Source organism: Prionailurus viverrinus, chromosome E1 (genome assembly GCF_022837055.1).
Source record: "Prionailurus viverrinus isolate Anna chromosome E1, UM_Priviv_1.0, whole genome shotgun sequence".
Taxonomy (NCBI): domain Eukaryota; kingdom Metazoa; phylum Chordata; class Mammalia; order Carnivora; family Felidae; genus Prionailurus; species Prionailurus viverrinus.
Window position 1 is genome coordinate 5,735,985 of NC_062574.1, and position 18,920 is coordinate 5,754,904.

The 18,920-nt window shown below is 46.4% G+C and overlaps 1 protein-coding gene across 1 annotated transcript in view; it reads left to right on the forward strand.

Annotated features, from left to right (window-relative positions):
* DNAH9 (dynein axonemal heavy chain 9) overlaps positions 1-18,920 on the forward strand; it is a 330,380-nt gene that overhangs the window by 44,824 nt on the left and 266,636 nt on the right. Inside the window, exons 14-17 of the mRNA XM_047832566.1 lie at positions 647-888; positions 6,729-6,864; positions 10,603-10,799; positions 10,890-11,314. Coding sequence (XP_047688522.1) covers positions 647-888; positions 6,729-6,864; positions 10,603-10,799; positions 10,890-11,314 — 1,000 coding nt within the window. The remainder of the gene's footprint in view (positions 1-646; positions 889-6,728; positions 6,865-10,602; positions 10,800-10,889; positions 11,315-18,920) is intronic.

The following is an 18,920-nucleotide window of genomic DNA, read 5'->3' on the forward strand; positions in this document are numbered from 1 at the left end:
TGTTTGCAAAGGAGGTCACCATCAACTCACAGAAGTCTTGGAATGCCATATTAAACGAGTTAGAACTTTATTTTATGTGCAAGAGGGAGCAATGTTTTCAACGTTTTTTTTTTTTAATTTTTTTTAATGTTTATTTTTGAGACAGAGACAGAGCATGAATGGGGGAGGGTCAGAGAGAGAGGGAGACACAGAATCGGAAGCAGGCTCCAGGCTCTGAGCTGTCAGCACAGAGCCCGACATGGGGCTTGAACTCACGGACCGTGAGATCATGACCTGAGCCGAAGTCGGACGCTTAACCGACTGAGCCACCCAGGCGCCCCTGTTTTCAACATTTAATGAGGCGAAAGTGCTTTTCAGAAGGTCCATAACCCAAAGACAATCATGATGGTGCACTGGTGTGCCCCAGCAACTATGACAATTTCTGTGCTCTTGGTTGGTAAGCATTACCTCCTCGTTTCTTTTCCTCCATAAGCAGGGTGATGGTAAGCATTGGCTTTTCAACACAGCCAGGAAGAAAAAGACTCTGGTGCTAACAAAATAACTTGTGCAAGAAAGCCTTTTGAAACCTACAGATATTAAATCCGTACCTTCCGTAGCGACTAGACCTTTAACTCTTTCAATTAAATGTATTTCTTTTGGGGAGCAGGCATTTGGGATTATGTCATTCAAATCACCAACAGCGTTCGTGATCTCGAACAAAGGATTCAGAAAGCCCAAAACAATGTGGAAGAGATTCAAAACATCATGAAAACGTGGGTGTCTCCGATATTTAAGAGAAAAGATGGAAAAAAGGAATGTCTCCTTTCATTGGATGACCAGCGCAACCGGATGGAAAAATACTACGATCTCATCAAAGAATCTGGACTTAAGATTCATGCCCTCGTTCAGGTAATAACCAGCCTGTCGGATGCGCCTACCACTAGCAGAGGGAAAGCGTCAGGAAGTGTTTGGATGCAGTAAGCGATTTGAAAATTAGAACGCTCAACAGATCCCGTGACTTCTGCATTCAGGGTAGAAGTTTATAGTGTGAGCGAGAGAACTAAAGCTAACAGATCGGTAGAGAGAAAATCACATTCTGGTACCAGTGTGTCAAAATTAATACTGTCGTAACGGTGTCACCGCATGACCTAAGTCCCACGCCAAACCCCGAGGACATAGAAGGAGATGCCAAGTACAGAACCCTAGAGTCCGTAATGGATCAGAGTTGCTATTTTTGATTAGCTGTGGTTTGAATCACAGTAATATGCTGTACTTTGACTCTGTTAATTTTATTTATCTGTTTTCTAATTCATTAATTTCTTTGTTTTTAAGTTTTATTTCTTTATTTTGAGAGAGTGAGAGAGAGAGCATGATCAGGGGAGCGGTAGAGAGGGGGTGGAGAGGGGATCCCAAGCAGGCTCTGCACTGTCAGCTCGGAGCCCGACTCGGGGCTCGAACTCACAAACTGCGAGATCGTGACCTGAGCCAAAATCAATAGTTGGACGCTTAACCAACTGAGCCACTGAGGCGCCCCTCTAGTTCATTAATTTCTGTTCTTTGTGCTTTATCCTCTCTTTCCTTAATTTGAGGTTGTTCTCCCCTTTTCATTCTCCCCCTACCCGCCAAGGGCAGAAACTTAGGGTATTGATTCTAAGCCTTTCTTCTTTTCTGATACAAGCATTTGATGTAATTTTGTCTCTTAGGTGTACTTTAGTTGCATTCCACAAATTTCATGTGCCTTATTTGCATTGTCATTCACTCTTAAGTTTTTCTGCTCGTGACTCATTGTTTAATGGTCATTTGGAAGCACACTGTTTCGTTTCCATATGTTCAGGGCTTCTCTGGATAGCTTAGTGAAATCGACCTTGAGTTCAGTCCAGTTGTGGCCAGAGAAAGTACTCTGTAAGATCCAAATCATTTGGAATTCACCAAAACTTGTTCCATGACCTAGAATACTGTCCCATCTTACTGCACATTCCTCGTACACTTGACAATGCCTTCATTCTTCCATTGTTGGGTGCAGTGCTCTATGAATCTCCGTTAAAGTTCAAAGTGGTTGATACTGTTGTTCAGATCCTCTGTATGGTTTCAGGATTTCTTGTCTGTCTGTTCTACCAATTACCGAAAGGGCCGTGTTAACATCTCCGCCTGTGACTTTGGGTGATTTGACTAAAGCTTTAGTGCGGTCCGTGTTTTCATCAAGTTTGTGATGCTCTTTTAATACAGACACATTTATAATATCATGACTTTCTGACTCCTTCTCTTATAGACAGTATAGTAGAAACTTACTTTCCTAACAACTCTGCCTGTTAACTGGGTTGTTTAGACTATTACGGTTAGTGTAATTATGGGTGTGCTTGGATTTAGCCCTACCATCTGGCTATTTCCTGTTTGCTTCATCTCTGTTGTGTTGTTCTGCTCCTCCGTTCCTTCCTTCTTGTTATTCGCTATTTTTTTTTTTACTTAACGTTTATTTATTATTGAGAGATAGAGACAGAGCATGAGCATGGGAGGGGCAGAGAGAGGAGGAGGCACAGAATCCGAAGCAGGCTCCAGGCTCTGAGCTGTTAGCACAGAGCCCGACGTGGGGCTCGAACTCACAAACCCCGAGATCATGACCGGAGCTGAGGTCAGACACTCAACTGACTGAGCCACCCAGGCACCCCTGTTATTCTCTATTTTTAAAAATATCCTATTCTGATTTCTCAATGGGTATTCCATCTTTTACTTTAATGATGCTGTCATTGCATTACATTTGCAATGGTTGTTGTGGGTTATAGGTCTCTAATTACAATCAGTGATTGTTTTCCCATCAAATATAGGAACATAGCCACAGTATGGTTCAATTCAAACACCCCCGTTCATCTTTGGTACTGTTGGGGTGTGTGTGTGTGTGTGTGTGTGTGTGTGTGTGTGTGTGTGTAACAAATCCCACACTAAATCCCAGGCCTTGTAGAGTATTCTATATTTTTGCCTTAAAAACTCAAGAAAAGGGACTCCTGGGTGGCTCAGTCGGTTAAGCGTCCGACTTCAGCCAGGTCACGATCTCGCGGTTCGTGGGTTCGAGCCCCGCCTCGGGCTCTGTGCCGACACCTCGGAGCCCGGAGCCTGCTTCCGATTCTGCGTCTCCCTCTCTCTCTGCCCCTCCCCCACTCATACTCTGTCTCTCTCCATCTCTCAGAAATGAATAAACGTTAGAAAAAAACTCAAGGAAAAAATACTTCTGGTGTTTTAGACCCACCCACATACTCGCCATTTCCAGACTTGTTTTTTTTCCCCTTCTTCTGTAAAGCTGACTTGCCACCTGTAGTCATTTCTCTGCAGCCTGAAGAACTCCATTCAGTTTTTCTTGCAGTTCCAGTCTGCTAAGGACACATCCGCTCAGTTTTTGTGTATCTGAGATGTCCTTGTTTCACTTCTGGTCTCGACGGATAGTTTCATTGGATAGAGAATTCTGCGTAGACGGTTTTATTTTCCCTACAAAAGTTATTTCCTTGTCTCCTCCCCTCCAATGTTTCTGAGGCGAAGCCAGCTGCATTTGGTGTCTTTGCTCCTGTATATGCAGAGTATTGTTTCTCCCAGGCTTCTTTTAATAGATTCTTTTTTTAAAAAAATCCTTGGACCTCTTTTTTTCTGCCTCACTACAATGTGCCTAAATAGGTTTACTTTCTCTTCACCCAGCTTGGAGTGTGTGGGCTTATTGAACCTGTTTTTCATGAAATTTGAGGAGTTTCTTTTTTCTCTTTTTAATTAAAAAAATTTTTTTAATGTTTTATTTATTTTTGACAGAGAGAGAGAGAGAGAGAGAGAGAGAGAGAGAGAGAGAGACATGGAGCATGAGCGGGGGAGGGGCAGAGAGAGAGGGAGACGCAGAATCTGAAGCAGGCTCCAGGCTCCGAGCCATCAGCACAGAGCCCGAGGCAGGGCTCGAACTCATGAACCGTGAGATCGTGACCTGAGCCAAACAAAGTCGGCCGCTTAACCCACTGAGCCATCCAAGCGCCCCAAATTTGAGTTTCTAATCAAATTATGCCATGCTTGTCTCCTGATTCCAACATCCGTTTTATTTTCTGCGTCTGTTTTTGTTTTTAATGTGACAGGAGTTCCTTTTTGTCTCCATAAAACAAGTCTTAGGAACGGGCATCCCCGGATTGGTATGGCGGCTATTTGCTGAGTATGTTGTTGGTGATTGTTTCCTCTCTCGGTTAAACGTCACACTCTCCTGCTTCTTTGCGTGTCTAGTGATTTTTTCCTATTATATCTTAGTCATGTCGGATGCCACTTTAGGATCTGAGCGTTAGTCCCCTTAAAGGGTTCGTGTTTTGCCTTGGCAGGCAGTTAACTTACCGGTGGGTCAGCTGGTCCTGCCGAGGCTCGGTTTTAAGCTTTGTGAGGGTGGGTCCGAGGGGGCCTGACTCTAGGGCAAAGCAGCTCTAACCCCCAAGCACGGTGTTGCTGGGGGCTCAGCAGAATGTGCCTGGGCTATCTGTAAGATGTCCTCATTTATGTCCGAAGGCACACAGATATTTTCCAGATATATTACCGGATATTCCCAGATATATTACCGCAGGCCCACACAGTCTCCATGCAGCTTCACGGCACCCTGGCAACTGTTCTCCACCAGGCCTCGCAGAGTCTGGCCCTAAGGATGTGCAGCTTACCACCCAGAGACTGCAGAAGATTCGGCAATCTCAGTAGCCCCAAACCCCAACTGCTGGGTGGTCTTCTGCCCATAAGGAAGGACCCTGTCACTGCGGTCTACTTCTCCATGCCATAGTTGGGAAAGTGCCTCTAGGTCGGGAGCCAGGTGAAACTCACCGTGTGTGTGTGTGTGTGTGTGTGTGTGTGTGTGTGTATTTCCCTTCTCCCGAGGAGCACAGCCCCGTGTTCCTGTTATCTAATTGCCCCCCAAGAATGGTTTCTTGTGCTGCATCTGCCATAGCTGCATCTGTGTCGCGGACGGACAGGTCTGATCTCACCCCTCTGTCTTGGCCAGAAAATCGGAAACTGGAGCCGTTGCTTCTTGGTTCACAGAAATTCCAACAGTTTTGCCCCCCCCCCCCCCGCCCCCAGACCATAGTAGATTTGAGGTAAAGAGTCGAAAGGTACGGGGAGCTATACTGAGAGCATGACGTTGAGGAGATAAAACCGTACAAAGCAGTCAACTGAATGTTTTACACAATAAAGAAGCAAACAGACATACAGGCTTACTAATACCCGAGAACAACTCTGTATTGTCACTGTGTTGTGATTTGTGTGATATTGGGCTTTAAATCATTCAGAAACTCTTCTACCTGCATAGGAAGGAAAGGGGTATGTTAATGCATTTTGGGAATTTTAGAGTTTTATCATGTAAAGACAGGATCGTCAGACTTTTTTCTTTTTCAATATTTTATTTAACTTCCAGTTAGTTAACACACAGTGCAACATTGGTTTCAGGAGTAGAATTTGGTGATGCATCACTTACATACAACAGCCGGGGCTCATCCCAACAGATGCCCTCCTTAATGCCCATCTAGCCCATCCCCCACCCACGTCCCTCCATCAATCCTCAGTTCTCTGCATTTAAGAATCTATGAGGGGCGCCTGGGTGGCTCGGTTAAGCGTCTGACGGCTCAGGTCATGATCTCGCGGTACACGGGTTCGAGCCCCGCGTCGGGCTCTGTGCTGGCAGCTCGGAGCCTGGAGCCTGCTTTGGATTCTGTGTCTCCCTCTCTCTCTCTCTCTCTGCCTCTCCCCTGCTTGTGTTCTCTTTCTCTCTCAAAAATTAACGTTAAAAAATTTTAATAAAGAATGAGACTTTTTAAGTTTATTTTTGGGAGAGAGCACGCGCAGAGGAGGGGCGGAGAAAGAGTGAGAGGGGACCTCAAGCAGGCGCCGCACTTCCAGTGCAGAGCCGGGTATGGGGTCCGATCTCATCAACGGTGAGATCGTGAACCTGAGCAGAGATCAAGAGTCAGAGGCTTAACCCACTGAGCCACCCAGGCGCCGCTATGAGATTTTTTTTTTTTTAATTCAGGGGGGTTTATACGTGGGAATGTTTGTAAAGGGGCGTGAGTCGCCTAAAAAAGTACCTCTTCAGAGTAGTTACCACTTTCTTTGAAGATGTGCGATAAATAGAGAGTCGATGTCAGAAGGCTTAATGATGAAAATGATGGCGGTAGGTGGGATGTGTGTGCCCCATGCCACCAGGTCAGGGAGGAGGGAGAGAGCCTGCACGCATTCCTTGATGTGTGTACGTTTTCTAAATCACTCAGCCGGCTGCTTTTAATGGCAACTGCCCTGGGCAAACCCCTCCAGCTCATTTCTGGGGACTCGCCAGGAAATGCTTTACTTGCTTGAACCCCAAAGTTCTTACACACCTCGAATCACCAAGCCCTCTATCCATAGCGTCCCTTTTTCTCTCTGCCCCGACTCCCGTCTTGATGTCGCTTCTCCACGGCGCACCCGTCAGCACTTATAAATCAACACCTTATGTCCCATCTTTCCTGGGAAAGTGGCCGGGCCCCCTCCTCCTTCCTCAGGGACAGGATGAGACCCCATCTGCCCTTCACCGATTAACTTTGTGATCCTTTCAATCAATGATTAAACCCATTAGACAGTATGGATTCAACATCCGTGTGATAGCAAACTTTTCACGAGAATGCTTTTCTCCCCCCTCTAGGTTGTTTTCATTCCGTCAATGAGAACTAGACCAGTCCTTCCGTATTATTCAACGTGGTTTCAATCCGTTCTTCTTTATTTTGTAGGAAAACCTAGGTCTGTTTGCCGCAGACCCAACCTCTAATATCTGGAAGGCTTATGTTAAGTACATAGATGATATGTTGCTGGATGGATTTTTTCTTGCCATTGAGTGCTCCCTCAAGTACCTTCTGGAAAACACCGGTATGTACTGGTTTATGGATGTGTGTTATTGCCACAAAGATAACAGTGGCACCTGTTGAACAAAAGTGAAGTGTGATCGAGTGCTTTGTGACTTTTTTCCCAAAATGTTGTGGATGTTTTGTGAGCTACACACAGGAGCATAGCAAAGGTATTGAGTTTCTGCATCGTTTCTGGAGAAAAGATTTCTCTCTCTTTAAAACTCAGGTGATAAACCAGGCTCTCAGGTAGTGAAGCCCTTAGCAAAAGCAAAACCATAAATGCCACTTCAATCCAAATAAAGCTTCAGGGGGTGCCTGGCTGGCTTCGTCGGGAAAGTGTGCGACTCTTGATCTCGGGGTTGTGGGTTCGAGTGTGGGCTTGCCTCGTGGTATTGGGAGGGGGACGTTTTGTGCCTTCAAGCTTAATGTACTCTCTTTCTGTGGCCTTTCGAGAACACAGGCAGCAGCCAGGTTAAGTGGAAGAAACAGAGTGTTTCTATGTGAAAAGGGGTCAGACCAGCTGGGGATGAGGTCGCTTTCAGGAGGAAAAGGAATGTTAAGAAGGGTAATGGGCATTGTCTGAAGTGGTTAAAAATCGTTTTGATTTCTGATGGATAGAACTGAGTTAAGGTGCACAGTGTCGAGGATACAGTCAGGGCCAACCTTGGCTAGGAAGTCATGGGATGGAAAGGGCGGAAGGGTTCGGGAAGAAGCTGAATTAAACCTTCACATTCTGGGACGCCTGGGTGGCTCAGTCATTTGGGTGTCCGACTCTCGATCTCAGCTCAGGTCACGATCTTGAGGTGGTGAGTTCAGGGCCTGCATTGGGCTCTACGCTGGGCACGAAGCCTACTTACAAAAACAAAACCCACCCTTCATATCCTGATAGCTTCTGAGCAGCTTAGCAAGGATCACCCTGAAGAATTAATCGAAAGGGAAAGACCAAGGGGAATAGGTTGAAGCCACAGGATAAAGGTGAGATGAGAGTTTAAGATATTAAGTCCAACCCAAGGAGGGAATCCAGAGGTCAAATGGATAGGTCAAGGTCTGTCCAGACACCCAGCCCAAAGAAGACGGCAGGTGCAGGCCCCTGGGCTGAGAATACAGAGGGAAGCGAGGCTCGGTGCTGGCTGTAGCTCAGACAGGCAAACCCCATGTGGTCTTGGTAAGTGGAGTGACTGAGGTCAGCGGCACAGTCTTTGTTTGCAGGGTTGCAGGAAGCTCCAAATCAAGGAGATCAGGCAGCAGGAAACAGCCTCCAGTATAGTCAGCAAGGTTGGGGTTGCGGGGTGGGGGGATCCCGGGGGCGAGTAGCCAGTGGGGCACAGAGCGCAGGCACTGAGACCAGAGAACTGGCTTCTGGGGAGCAGCGCTGACAGTGCTCATCATAGAAAACCAACCAAATGTCCTCTAGAAGGTCCGGGAAGATGCCCCAACACCCTTGCCATAGGCACTGCATAAGAAATGGTCCCTAAACATAGTGACTCCACACTTGACCGGTGCCCGTCTAGCTCTCCCGACCTGGGCTGTCTCCCCTGCTTCCTTTATCATTTCCACCTTTTTGTGCTTGGTGAGACCAGGACCATTCCCAGGGCTTGGGCTGGACTCCCTGTCGCCTCTCAGAATGCAAACCCTGCCCAGGTTAGATGCTACCCACCCTACCGAGAAATGCTCTTCCCTCTCCTGAGTCCCAAAGTGACTGACCGCTGAGACTGAGTCTGTCTCAGTACAGACTGAGACAATCTGGTTTTTTTTTTTAACGTTTATTTTTATTTTTGAGACAGAGACAGAGCATGAACGGGGGAGGGTCAGAGAGAGAGGCAGACACAGAATCTGAAACAGGCTCCAGGCTCCGAGCTGTCAGCACAGAGCCCGACGCGGGGCTCGAACCCACATACCGAGAGATCGTGACCTGAGCCGAAGTCGGACACTTAACAGACTGAGACACCCAGGCGCCCCGACAATATGGTTTTTACGGTCACGATGTTGTAGTTCCGTCTCATGTAGGGATTCGGTTCTCATGAGAGCGCCTGGGACAGAAATCTCACGGTCAAAACAGTCTCATGAGTCTTCTACCTCCTGTAAACCCTACGCAACCTGGTCTGCGAAGTTTTCAGTATCTCATACAGAGAGTAATGCAGAATATGTCCTGAGTACGTAATGCAAAGTGTGATGTTATAGGTGTTTTTAAAAACTATTCCATGATGGCATAATTACCGTGTATTCCCTTGAGTTAAATTTGCATTTGATGGGACCCTCCTGAATCCAGTCATGCAAATTTATCATCCCTGCAATTTTTTTTAATGTTTATTTACTTTTGAGAGAGAGAGAGAGAGAGAGCGCGCGCACAAGTGGAGGAGGGGCAGAGAGAGAGGGAGACACAATCTGACACAGGCTCCAGGCTCCGAGCTGTCAGCACAGAGCCCCACACAGGGCTCGAACTCACGAACTGTGTGAGACCATGACTTGAGCCGAAGTTGGACGCTCAACCGACTGAGCCACCCAGGCGCCCCTATCATCCCTACAGTTTTCAAGGCAAGGCCCTAGTCCAACTTATCTTTGAGGATCCCCCCAGTTACTTTAGGTGGGGTGAGTGACTAAGCTTTGGTAACGAAAACCCCATCAATAACGTGGCTTAAAGGACAAAAAGGTCTATCCCCCAAGTTCTAGACTCAGGTGAGCGTTCAGGTTAGCGGGTGGGTTCCTGCCATGCTGTGGTTCCCCCACGTTCGTGTTCCTGCCTTGTCTTCATTTCCGTGATGGAGCTGGGCCACTGCCACATCCGGGCTCTGGTCCGTGAGCGGAGAAAAGAGCGAGCACAGAGATGACTCCCCTGCTGTCTCAAGGGCTGCAGCCCAGAGGCGGCAGCCCTCGCTTTTCCCCACATCCCACTGGGGAGGGAATCGTGCCCACCCTGACCTCTGCTTCTAGGGAGGAAGGGGATGAGGATTCCGATGAGTCTCCACCACCCGCAGCATGCTGTGCGGAACAGTCTCCCGAATATTTCCAGTTAAGACGACCTGGGAATCTCAGTGGTTATTAATAAAAGTTGAAGCGCTAATATCGTACTTGGAACATCTTGCTCCGTGTTATATTTTGATTTAAATTTAGCAGGGCAAGTTAGTCTAGCAAGTAATCGGGGATCCATTAATTATGTATAGTGTTTTTAAATTTTTTATCACCGTAGGACTACAGAATTGAAGTCAGTTCTGTTTTCGTGGAACAGGATGAACGGCCAGGGTTGTGAGTTGTCTTTCATTTATTTGCTTACGCGACCATTGATAAGAACGCCTCGGTTCACCTAGTGACAGCCGATGCGGTCGCGTGGCTGGTGCCGAGGAAGAAGTCAGCCGCTTCCTAGAAACGAGCTGTGCAAAATCAACCTGTTCTCCACCGCCCCCGCCTCGCTCCCCCGACCCAGGCACCTGGGAACGTGGAAGGGGACTGGCTTGGGTTGATCAGTCACTGGGACGTGCTCTCCGAGGACAGGAGGGTAAATGTCCTACAATGCCCAGGACGGCCCTGTGCAAGAATTGGCCTATTCGAAATGTCAGTGGCTCCCCTGTCGGTAAACACTGCAAGACCGTCCCCCCTCACCTTTTCCGGGGGGTTAGCAAATTTTACATTTCCATTTTTCCTATACCCAAACAGCTTGTGTTAAGGGAAAAAAGGTTCCGAGTGCTTTGAGAACGGGTATGGCGCTTTGCCCGTCTTGACATCCTTCTTTGTTTTGTGTGTGTGTGTTTTCCTTGTGTTTCAGAAAGTAAAGCTGGACTCACCCCGATATTTGAGGCACAGCTGTGCTTAGTGATACCAGAATTGGTTTTCTCTCCATCCCTGGAGTCTGGAGTGAAGGGTGGCTTCTACGACACCGTCGAGGGTCTGGTGGCCAACATTTTTGGAATATCGTCTTTGGTGCCACGGCTTTCCCCACAGAACGGCTCTCTCCACTACCAGGTACCAAATTCACAACCATCCCGCCTTCCCCCGTGACCTCGTGCAAAGTGTTGGTGTAACCGCCTGCTGTGGTCTTGCCCCCCACCCCAGGTTGACATGGAGGGCGTGGCCCACTTGGCCAGCTTGAGGAGCACGCTCCTGGACAGGGTTCAGAGCATGATGGCCCTCTGCAGTGGCTATCGGAACACTTTCAGCCAATACTCCTACCTCTACGTGGAGGACCGGAAGGAGGTTCTGAGTCAGTTTCTGTTGTATGGACGTGTCCTCACACCCGAGGAAATGGAAGCCCACGTAGACGATGGCCTTCCAGAGAACCCCCCTCTCCTCCATCAGTTCAAGGCACAGATCGACTCCTACGAGAAGCTCTACGAAGAAGTGTGCGGGCTGGAGCCCGTCAAGGTGTTTGACGGCTGGATGAAAATCGACGTGCGACCCCTTAAAGCATCTCTGCTGAACCTCATTAAGAGGTGGAGCCTCACGTTCAAGCAGCATCTCGTTGACCACGTCACTAACAGGTAAGACCGTCGTTCTAGCTTGCTTCCGGCATCCCGAGCCATTGGGGCCGCCATGTTTTTTCACCTTCTTCATCGTTTTCCCCAGTGGGTTCATTGGCTCAGTGAAAAATTGAAATGGCTCATTGAGGTTCCAGGCCCTCGGACACTGGTGGTAACGTTAGTCCTGCGCTTTCCTTGGTTCACCAGGCGTGGCCTCTTCTGGTTTTATTTTCCATCCGGGGCCCAGTGCGTGAAAGGCACTCGGTGAGTGGTAAACCACGTTCCGCGTGATGATGGCAGATCCAGGCTCCCTTTGCAGCCCTGCGAAATCTCTTCAAGCCTGAGAAATGGAGGGCATCTAATGGGCCTCTTAGATTTTATTTCTACCACTCCCTCCTTGTCTCGGATGACCCCGCTTTGCAACGTAGAAGTCACGAAATCCCCACACTCCCGATGCCCGTGCGTGTGCCATTCTAGCCACGGGGCAGACAGGACCTGACATTGTTCCCCGGGGCACCTTGACTACCCAGCACCAGGCTCTGCCACCCAGAGCATCGGCCTCCGGGTGAACAGGTCTGTGCTCAGTCTCCTGGTCACTTCACCTTGGTCTGCTCCCCACAGATCTGCCACAGTCAGAACCTCAACTAGCACCCCCCACCCTGAGTCCTTCGGGGCAGTCGCGGTCCCTCTGTGCAGCCATCAGCCTGTGGTGTATCAGCTGCGCCTACAGGGGAGCCGACCCGCCCCCTCCCTTGATTCTGGGGGTGGTTTCGCTCAATGCTCCCGCCGCCCCGCCCGGTGATCTAGCACCGTGAGCAGAAAGGAAATGACCCCACGGAGGACGTGTCTGTTTGCAAATAAATTCCAAGAGACCCTACCGGGGTGAGGGTCCTCCGCATTCACGGAGGACCGTGAATGTTGTTCCACATTCACGGAGTTGTCCACATTCACGGAGATGTCTCTGAATGTCTCTGCTCCACGGTCCCTCTCCGTTGGTAGGTCTGGGGATCCAAGGACATGGAGGCGTGTCTCAAACACAGGCCTTATTATCATTCACGTGCGGTGGGGCCACCCGAGAGACCCCGTAGGCAATGAACTGCCCCTGAGAAGAGAGTTGGTTCTACAACTGGGTTCTCAGGACAGGACGCACCATGCCGCCCACGCAGGGCTGCAAGGGGGAGGCGCCGGGGTCCATCAGGCAGAGGGAACGATGGGAAAACGTGGGCAAGAGCCTTTATTGTGGTTTCCCTGGAACAGAGCTGTCGAGACAGGGCCAGCGGGTGGACAGTTGGCTCTCTTGAATGAGTTGCGCAGGCTCTGGGGCCAGAGGGACTGACGGTGTCTAGGTTTTCGGTCCCTGGCCCCGGGGTGGTTAGGGCAGGTGGATAGAGGTCTGGAGTGTGAGAACCAGATAGAGGAGGTGGTTGGAGGCGTGGGCTCCGGGTGGATTGGTTTGCGTGTGGAAGGCAGGCTCAGAGGCAAGTCACTGAGCGCCTCAGAGTATGTGGTTGATACAGGATGCAGTGAAAGCACCTGCCGGGCGCCTCTCCACCAGGTGCGACTTTGCAGGGTTTGGTAGTTGGTGTGACAGGATAAACAGGCGGAGTTCTTGTCCTTTGACCACTATTTCCTTAACCCCGAAAGGAGACGATGACCCGATTGCTCTGAGGTGCCTCGTCGTATCTTACCGTGGTAAATATTTTGCATTGCCCTGCTTCTGAATAAAGTGGCTCATCTTTTTATGTTGGTTTTTTTTTTTTTTTGGTGAGTTTGTGGGTTTCTCCTTCTGTGCCCATGCAGAGCGCTTACCCGTTTTTTTCTTGTTTATTTATTTATTTTGAGAGAGAGAGAGAGGGAGGGAGTAGGGGAGGGGCAGAGAAAGAGGGAGACAGAGAATCCTAAGCAGGCTCCATGCCGTCAGCGCAGAGCCCGGTGTGGGGCTCGAACTCATGAACCATAAGATCACGACCCGAACGGAAGCCAAGAGTCGGACGCTTCACTGACTGAGCCACCCAGGTGCCCCTTGCCCACTTTTGGTCGGACTTTATTTTTGCCTTTATGATATTTACAAGATTTTCCTTTCGCTCTTTGGTATATACTCTCTCTAATCCTGTATGAGTTGTATGTATCGCAAACACAGTCTCCCATGTTGTGACCTGTCTTTCCACTGCATTTATGGTATGTTTCCATGAACAGTTCGTCGTAACGTAGCCACACGTGTTCGTTCATCTTTTCCCCTCTGTTGCAGTTGGTCTCGTTAAACAAATCCTTTTTCGCCCTGAGATCCTAATGGTGCTCTCCCATGCCCTCTCCATAAGAGCTTTGTAGTTTCATCTTTCACATTAAGTAGCCCCTTATCTGCTGCTGCGTTAATATGACAAAATCCGAATTCCCATGGTTTTGTCATAAATCTTGGTGTCTTGCAGGGCAAGTCCCCGCCTTGTCCATTTTCGTTAAGAATTTCTCCACAATTCTTGGCCCTTACTGTTCTACATAAATGTAAAATTCTGTTTGTAGAACTAAAAAAAAAAAAAACAAAAAACCAACCTGTTGGGATTTTGATTCCGTTTGCAGCGACGATAGCTCAATTTGAGGACAGTAGTCATCCATACACGCTGAGTGCCCCTGCTCAAGAATGTGTCATCTTTCGGTTAACCTATGCCTTAAATGTCTCTCGGCGAAATTTTGTAATCGTTACCTTTAAGGTCATTCTCGTGTCCTGAAGATTTATTCCTAGGTAGTTTAATTTTGGGCTCCTAGGATAAATGATATTTTAAAATTATATTTTCTGGGGAAATGGAATTGATTTCTGTTTATTGATGTTGTATCAAGCATCTCTGCTGAATTAACTTATTAACTGCAATAATTTATCTGTGCTCTCCTTTGGATTTGCTATGTACATGGTCATCATCTACAAATTTATAATAGTTTTATTTCTTCCTTCTCTGTCTTTTTTTTTTTTTTTTCTAATGCATTTTATTGCTGTTTTTTTCTTGCCGCACTGGCTAGGACTTGCAGTTTGGTGTTGAATAAGGTGGTAATGACAGGCACCCTTATCTTGTCTGATCTTTTTTAAAAAAAAATTTTTTTTAATGTTATTTTTGAGAGACAGTGTGAGCAGGGGAGGGGCAGAGAGAGAGGGAGACCCAGAATCCAAAGCAGGCTCCAGTCTCTGAGCTGTCAGCACAGATCCCGACGCGGGGCTCGAACCCACAAACCGCGAGATCGTGACCTGAGCCGAAGTCAGACACCCGACTGACTAAGCCACCCAGGCACCCCATCTTGTCCGATCTTAAAGGCGATACTATAACATTTCACCACTAAACATAATATTTGCTGTGAGTTTTTGTGGATTCTATTTATGTAGTTAAAGAAGCTCCCTTCTTTTTGTTTTAAGTTTATTTAATATTTTTTTTAGTAATCTCTATACCCAGCGCGGGACTCGAACTCACAACCCCGAGATCAAGAGTCACATGCTCTTACAGCTGAGCCAGAGAAACCCCTAAAGAAATTCCATTCTATTCCTAATTGGTTAAGGGGATTTGACGTAATGGCTATAACATTTTGTGAACTGCTTTTTCTAACCCTGTTAAAGATGATTCTATTTCTTTCCATTGAGATGTTAAAGCGGTGAATATATTAGTTGCTAATGTTAAGCCAGCCGAGTATTACTGAGAAAAGCCCAACACAAGGTATTATCTTTTCCAATATATCCACTGCTTAATTTTGTTTGAACACATATTGGTTATTGTTGATGTGTCTCTGTGATTGACATTGGCCTTCAGTTTTCCTTTCTCACGTTTTTGCTGACCATGCTCTGTGGTTTGGCTAGTTTCATAAACTGACTTAGGAAGTAATCCTTCCTGTTTATCCTCTGGACGAGTTAGTGTAAGATTGGAATTCTCTGATCCTTGAAGATTTGATTTAAATCTCCCTTGAACATCTGGGCTCAGTGTTTTCTTTGTGACGAGTTTTGTACCTATGATTTTTCTAGTGGTAAGAGGGATGTTAAGGTTTTCCATTCCTTAGTAAGTCATAGTTGTCTGGGTACGTATCCGCTTCATGTAAATTCTTTAAATTATTGTCCTAAAATTCATAATATTCTCTTGTCTGTTTACTCTCTGCAGAATCTATGATTATGTCCCCCCTTGTCTATTCATTTCCATTTGTGCTTTCTGAATACTTTGATTAATCTTGCCAGAGATTTACAAAGAAGTATCTTATAAACTCCTTGATCCTCTCGATCACAATTTAATTTCTATTTCAGTGACTTATTCTTTTACGTTTATTATGTCCTTCTATTTCCTTGGATTTATTTTTTCTCCTATGCTAAGTTAAGATTGATGCTTGGCTTATTCACTTTGAGCTGTCTTTGTTAATGTAATATTTAAAGCAATGTAAAATATTTAAATGTAATTAATATAAATATTAAATGATATAATTAACTTACGAATTCCCTTCTTGGTACAATTTTATCTACATCTCACAGGTCTTCATATGTAATATTTTCATTATAATTTAGTTCTAAGTCTTTAAAAACTTTTTTTTTTAATGTTTATTTTTGAGAGACAGAGACAGAGTGTGAGTGGGGTGGGGCAGAGAGAGAGAGAAAGACACAGAATCTGAAGAGGCTCCAGGCTCCGAGCTGTCAGCACAGAGCCCGACGCGGGGCTCGAACTCACAAGCTGTGAGATCATGACCTGAGCCGAAGTCGGACGCTTAACCAACTGAGCCACCCAGGCGCCCCTAGTTCTAAGTATTTTTAATACCCGTTATGTGTTTATATATATATTTAATATGTTCACACATACGGTTCTTCCAGTATATATTTTTTTAAGTTTTTCATTTTAACCCCAGGATGGTCCATACACAGTGTGATATTAGACTCAGATGTCCAATATAGCGATTCAACGCTTCGTATAGTACTCACGGCCGATCATGGTAAATGTACGCTTAGTCCCCATCACTCGTTTCACCCATCACCCCTCCCACCTCCACTCTGGTGACCATCAGTCTGTTCTCTACAGTTAAGAGTCTGCTTTGTGGTTTGTCTCCTTTTCCTTTAGTTTTCTTCGTTTCTTAAATTTCACGTACAAGCAAAGTTATATGCTATTTGTCATTCTCTGACCTGTTTCGCTTAGCCTTATACTCTCTAGCTTCCTCTGTGTTGTTGCAAATGGCAAGATTTCATTCTTTTCATAGCTGAATAATATTCCATTGTGTGTGTGTGTGTGTGTGTGTGTGTGTGTATCTATCTCACCTCTTCTTTATCCATTCATCAGTTGATGGACACTTGGGCTGCTTCCATAGTTTGGCTCTTATAAATAGTGCTGCTGTAAACATACAGCCGCATATATCCTTTCTAATTAGTATTTTGTATTTGGGGGGTAAATACCCAGTAGTGTGATTACTGGATCATAGGGCAGTTCTCTTTTTAACTTAAAAACTTTTTAAAATGTTTATTTATTTTTGAGAGAGAGAGACAGAGACAGAGTGTGAGCAGGGGAGGGGCAGAGAGAGAGGGAGACACGGAATCCGAAGCGGGCTCCAGGCTCTGAGCCGTCAGCACAGAGCCTGACATGGGGCTGAAACTCATGAACTGTGAGATCATGACCTGAGCCGAAGTCAGCTGTTTAACTGACTGAGCCACCCAAACACCCCTATTTTTAACTTAAAAAAAAATGTTAATTTAGTTTTGAAAGAAAGAGAGCGTGCAAGCAGGGGAGGGACAGAAGAAGAGGGAGAGACAGAATCTGAAGCAGGCTCCATGCTGAGCAAGGAGCCCATCATGGGGGCTTGATCTCATGACCATGAGATCATGACCTGGGCCAAAATAAAGACTCGGATGCTTAACCAACTGAGCCACCCAGGTGCCCCTATTTTTAAGTTTTTCGGGAACCTCCATACCGTTTTCAGAGTGGCTGCACCAATTTGCATTCCCACCAACAGTGCAGGAAGGTTCCCCTTTCTCCATATTCTCACCAACACCTGTTGTATCCTGTGTTGTTGACTTTAGCCTTTCTGACTGGTATGAGGTGATACGTCATTGTGGTTTTGATTTGCATTTCCCTGATGATGAGTGATGTTGAGCATCTTTTCGTGTGTCTGTTGGCCATCTGTAGGTCGTCTTGGGAGATCTGTTCATGGCATCCGCCCATTTTTACTTGGATTATTGTTTTTTGGAGTGTCGAATTGTACAAATTCATATAGTTTGGATACTAACCCTCTATTGGATATGTCCTTTGCAAATATCTTTTCCCATTCAGTATATTGTCTTTTAGTTTCATTGATTGTTTCCTATGCTGTGCAGAAGCTTTGTTTGTGTTTTGATGTCGCCCAATAGTTTATTTTTGCTTTTGTTTCCTTTGCCTCAGGAGACTTAGCTAGAAAGATGTGATTAGGCCACTGTCAGAAAAATCACTGCCTGTGTTCTCCTCTAGGATTTTTATGATTTCAGGTCTCACGTTTAGTGTTGAATCTATTTTGAGTTTATTTTTGTGTCTGGTGTAAGAAAGTGGTCCAGTTTCATTCTTTTGCATGTAGCTGTCCAGGTTTCCCAGCACCATTTGTTGAAGAGACTTTTTTCTCGCTGCATATTCTTGCCTCTTTTGTTGAACATTGACTGACCATATAATCGTGGGTTTGTTTCTGGGCTTTCTATCCTGTTCCGTTGATCTATGTGTCTGTTTTTGTGCCAGTACCATACTGTTTTGATTACTGGAGCTTTGTAGTATAACTTGAAATCCAGAATTGTGATGCCTCCAGCTTTGTTTTTCTTTTTAAAGATCATTTTGGGGGGCGCCTGGGTGGCGCAGTCGGTTAAGCGTCCGACTTCAGCCAGGTCATGATCTTGCGGTCCGTGAGTTCAAGCCCCGCGTCGGGCTCTGGGCTGATGGCTCAGAGCCTGGAGCCTGTTTCCGGTTCTGTGTCTCCCTCTCTCTCTGCTCCTCGCCCGTTCATGCTCTGTCTCTCTCTCTCTGTCCCAAAAATAAATAAACGTTGAAAAAAAAATTTAAAAAAAAAAAAGATCATTTTGGCTGTTTGGATTCTTTCGGGGTTCCTTACAAATTTTAAGATTATTTGTTGTAGTCCTGTGAAAAATGCTGTAGTATTTTGGTAGGGGTTGCATTAAGTCTGTAGATTGCTTTGGGTGGCATGGGCATTTTATTTTTTCTTAAAAAAATTTTTTTTAACATTTATTTATTTTTGAGAGACAGAAACGGAGCGTGAGCAGGGGAGGGGCAGAGAGGGAGGGAGACACAGAATGTGAAGCAGGCTCCAGGCTCCGAGCCATCAGCCCAGAGCCCGACGCGGGGCTCGAACCCACAATCCGTGAGATTGTGACCTGAGCCGAAGTCGGACGCTCAACCGACTGAGCCCCCCAGGCGCCCCAGGGTAGTATGGGTATTTTAACAATATTTGTTCTTCTAGTTCGTGACCACGTGATACCTTTCCATTTGTCCGTGTCGTCTTCAGTTTCTTTCATCCGCATTTTATAGTTTACAGGACACAGATCTTTCGCCTCCTTGATTAAGTTTATTCCTAGGTATTTTATTATTTTTGGTACAATTGTAAATGGGATTGTTTTCTTAATTTCTCTTTCTGTTGCTTCACTATTGATGTATAG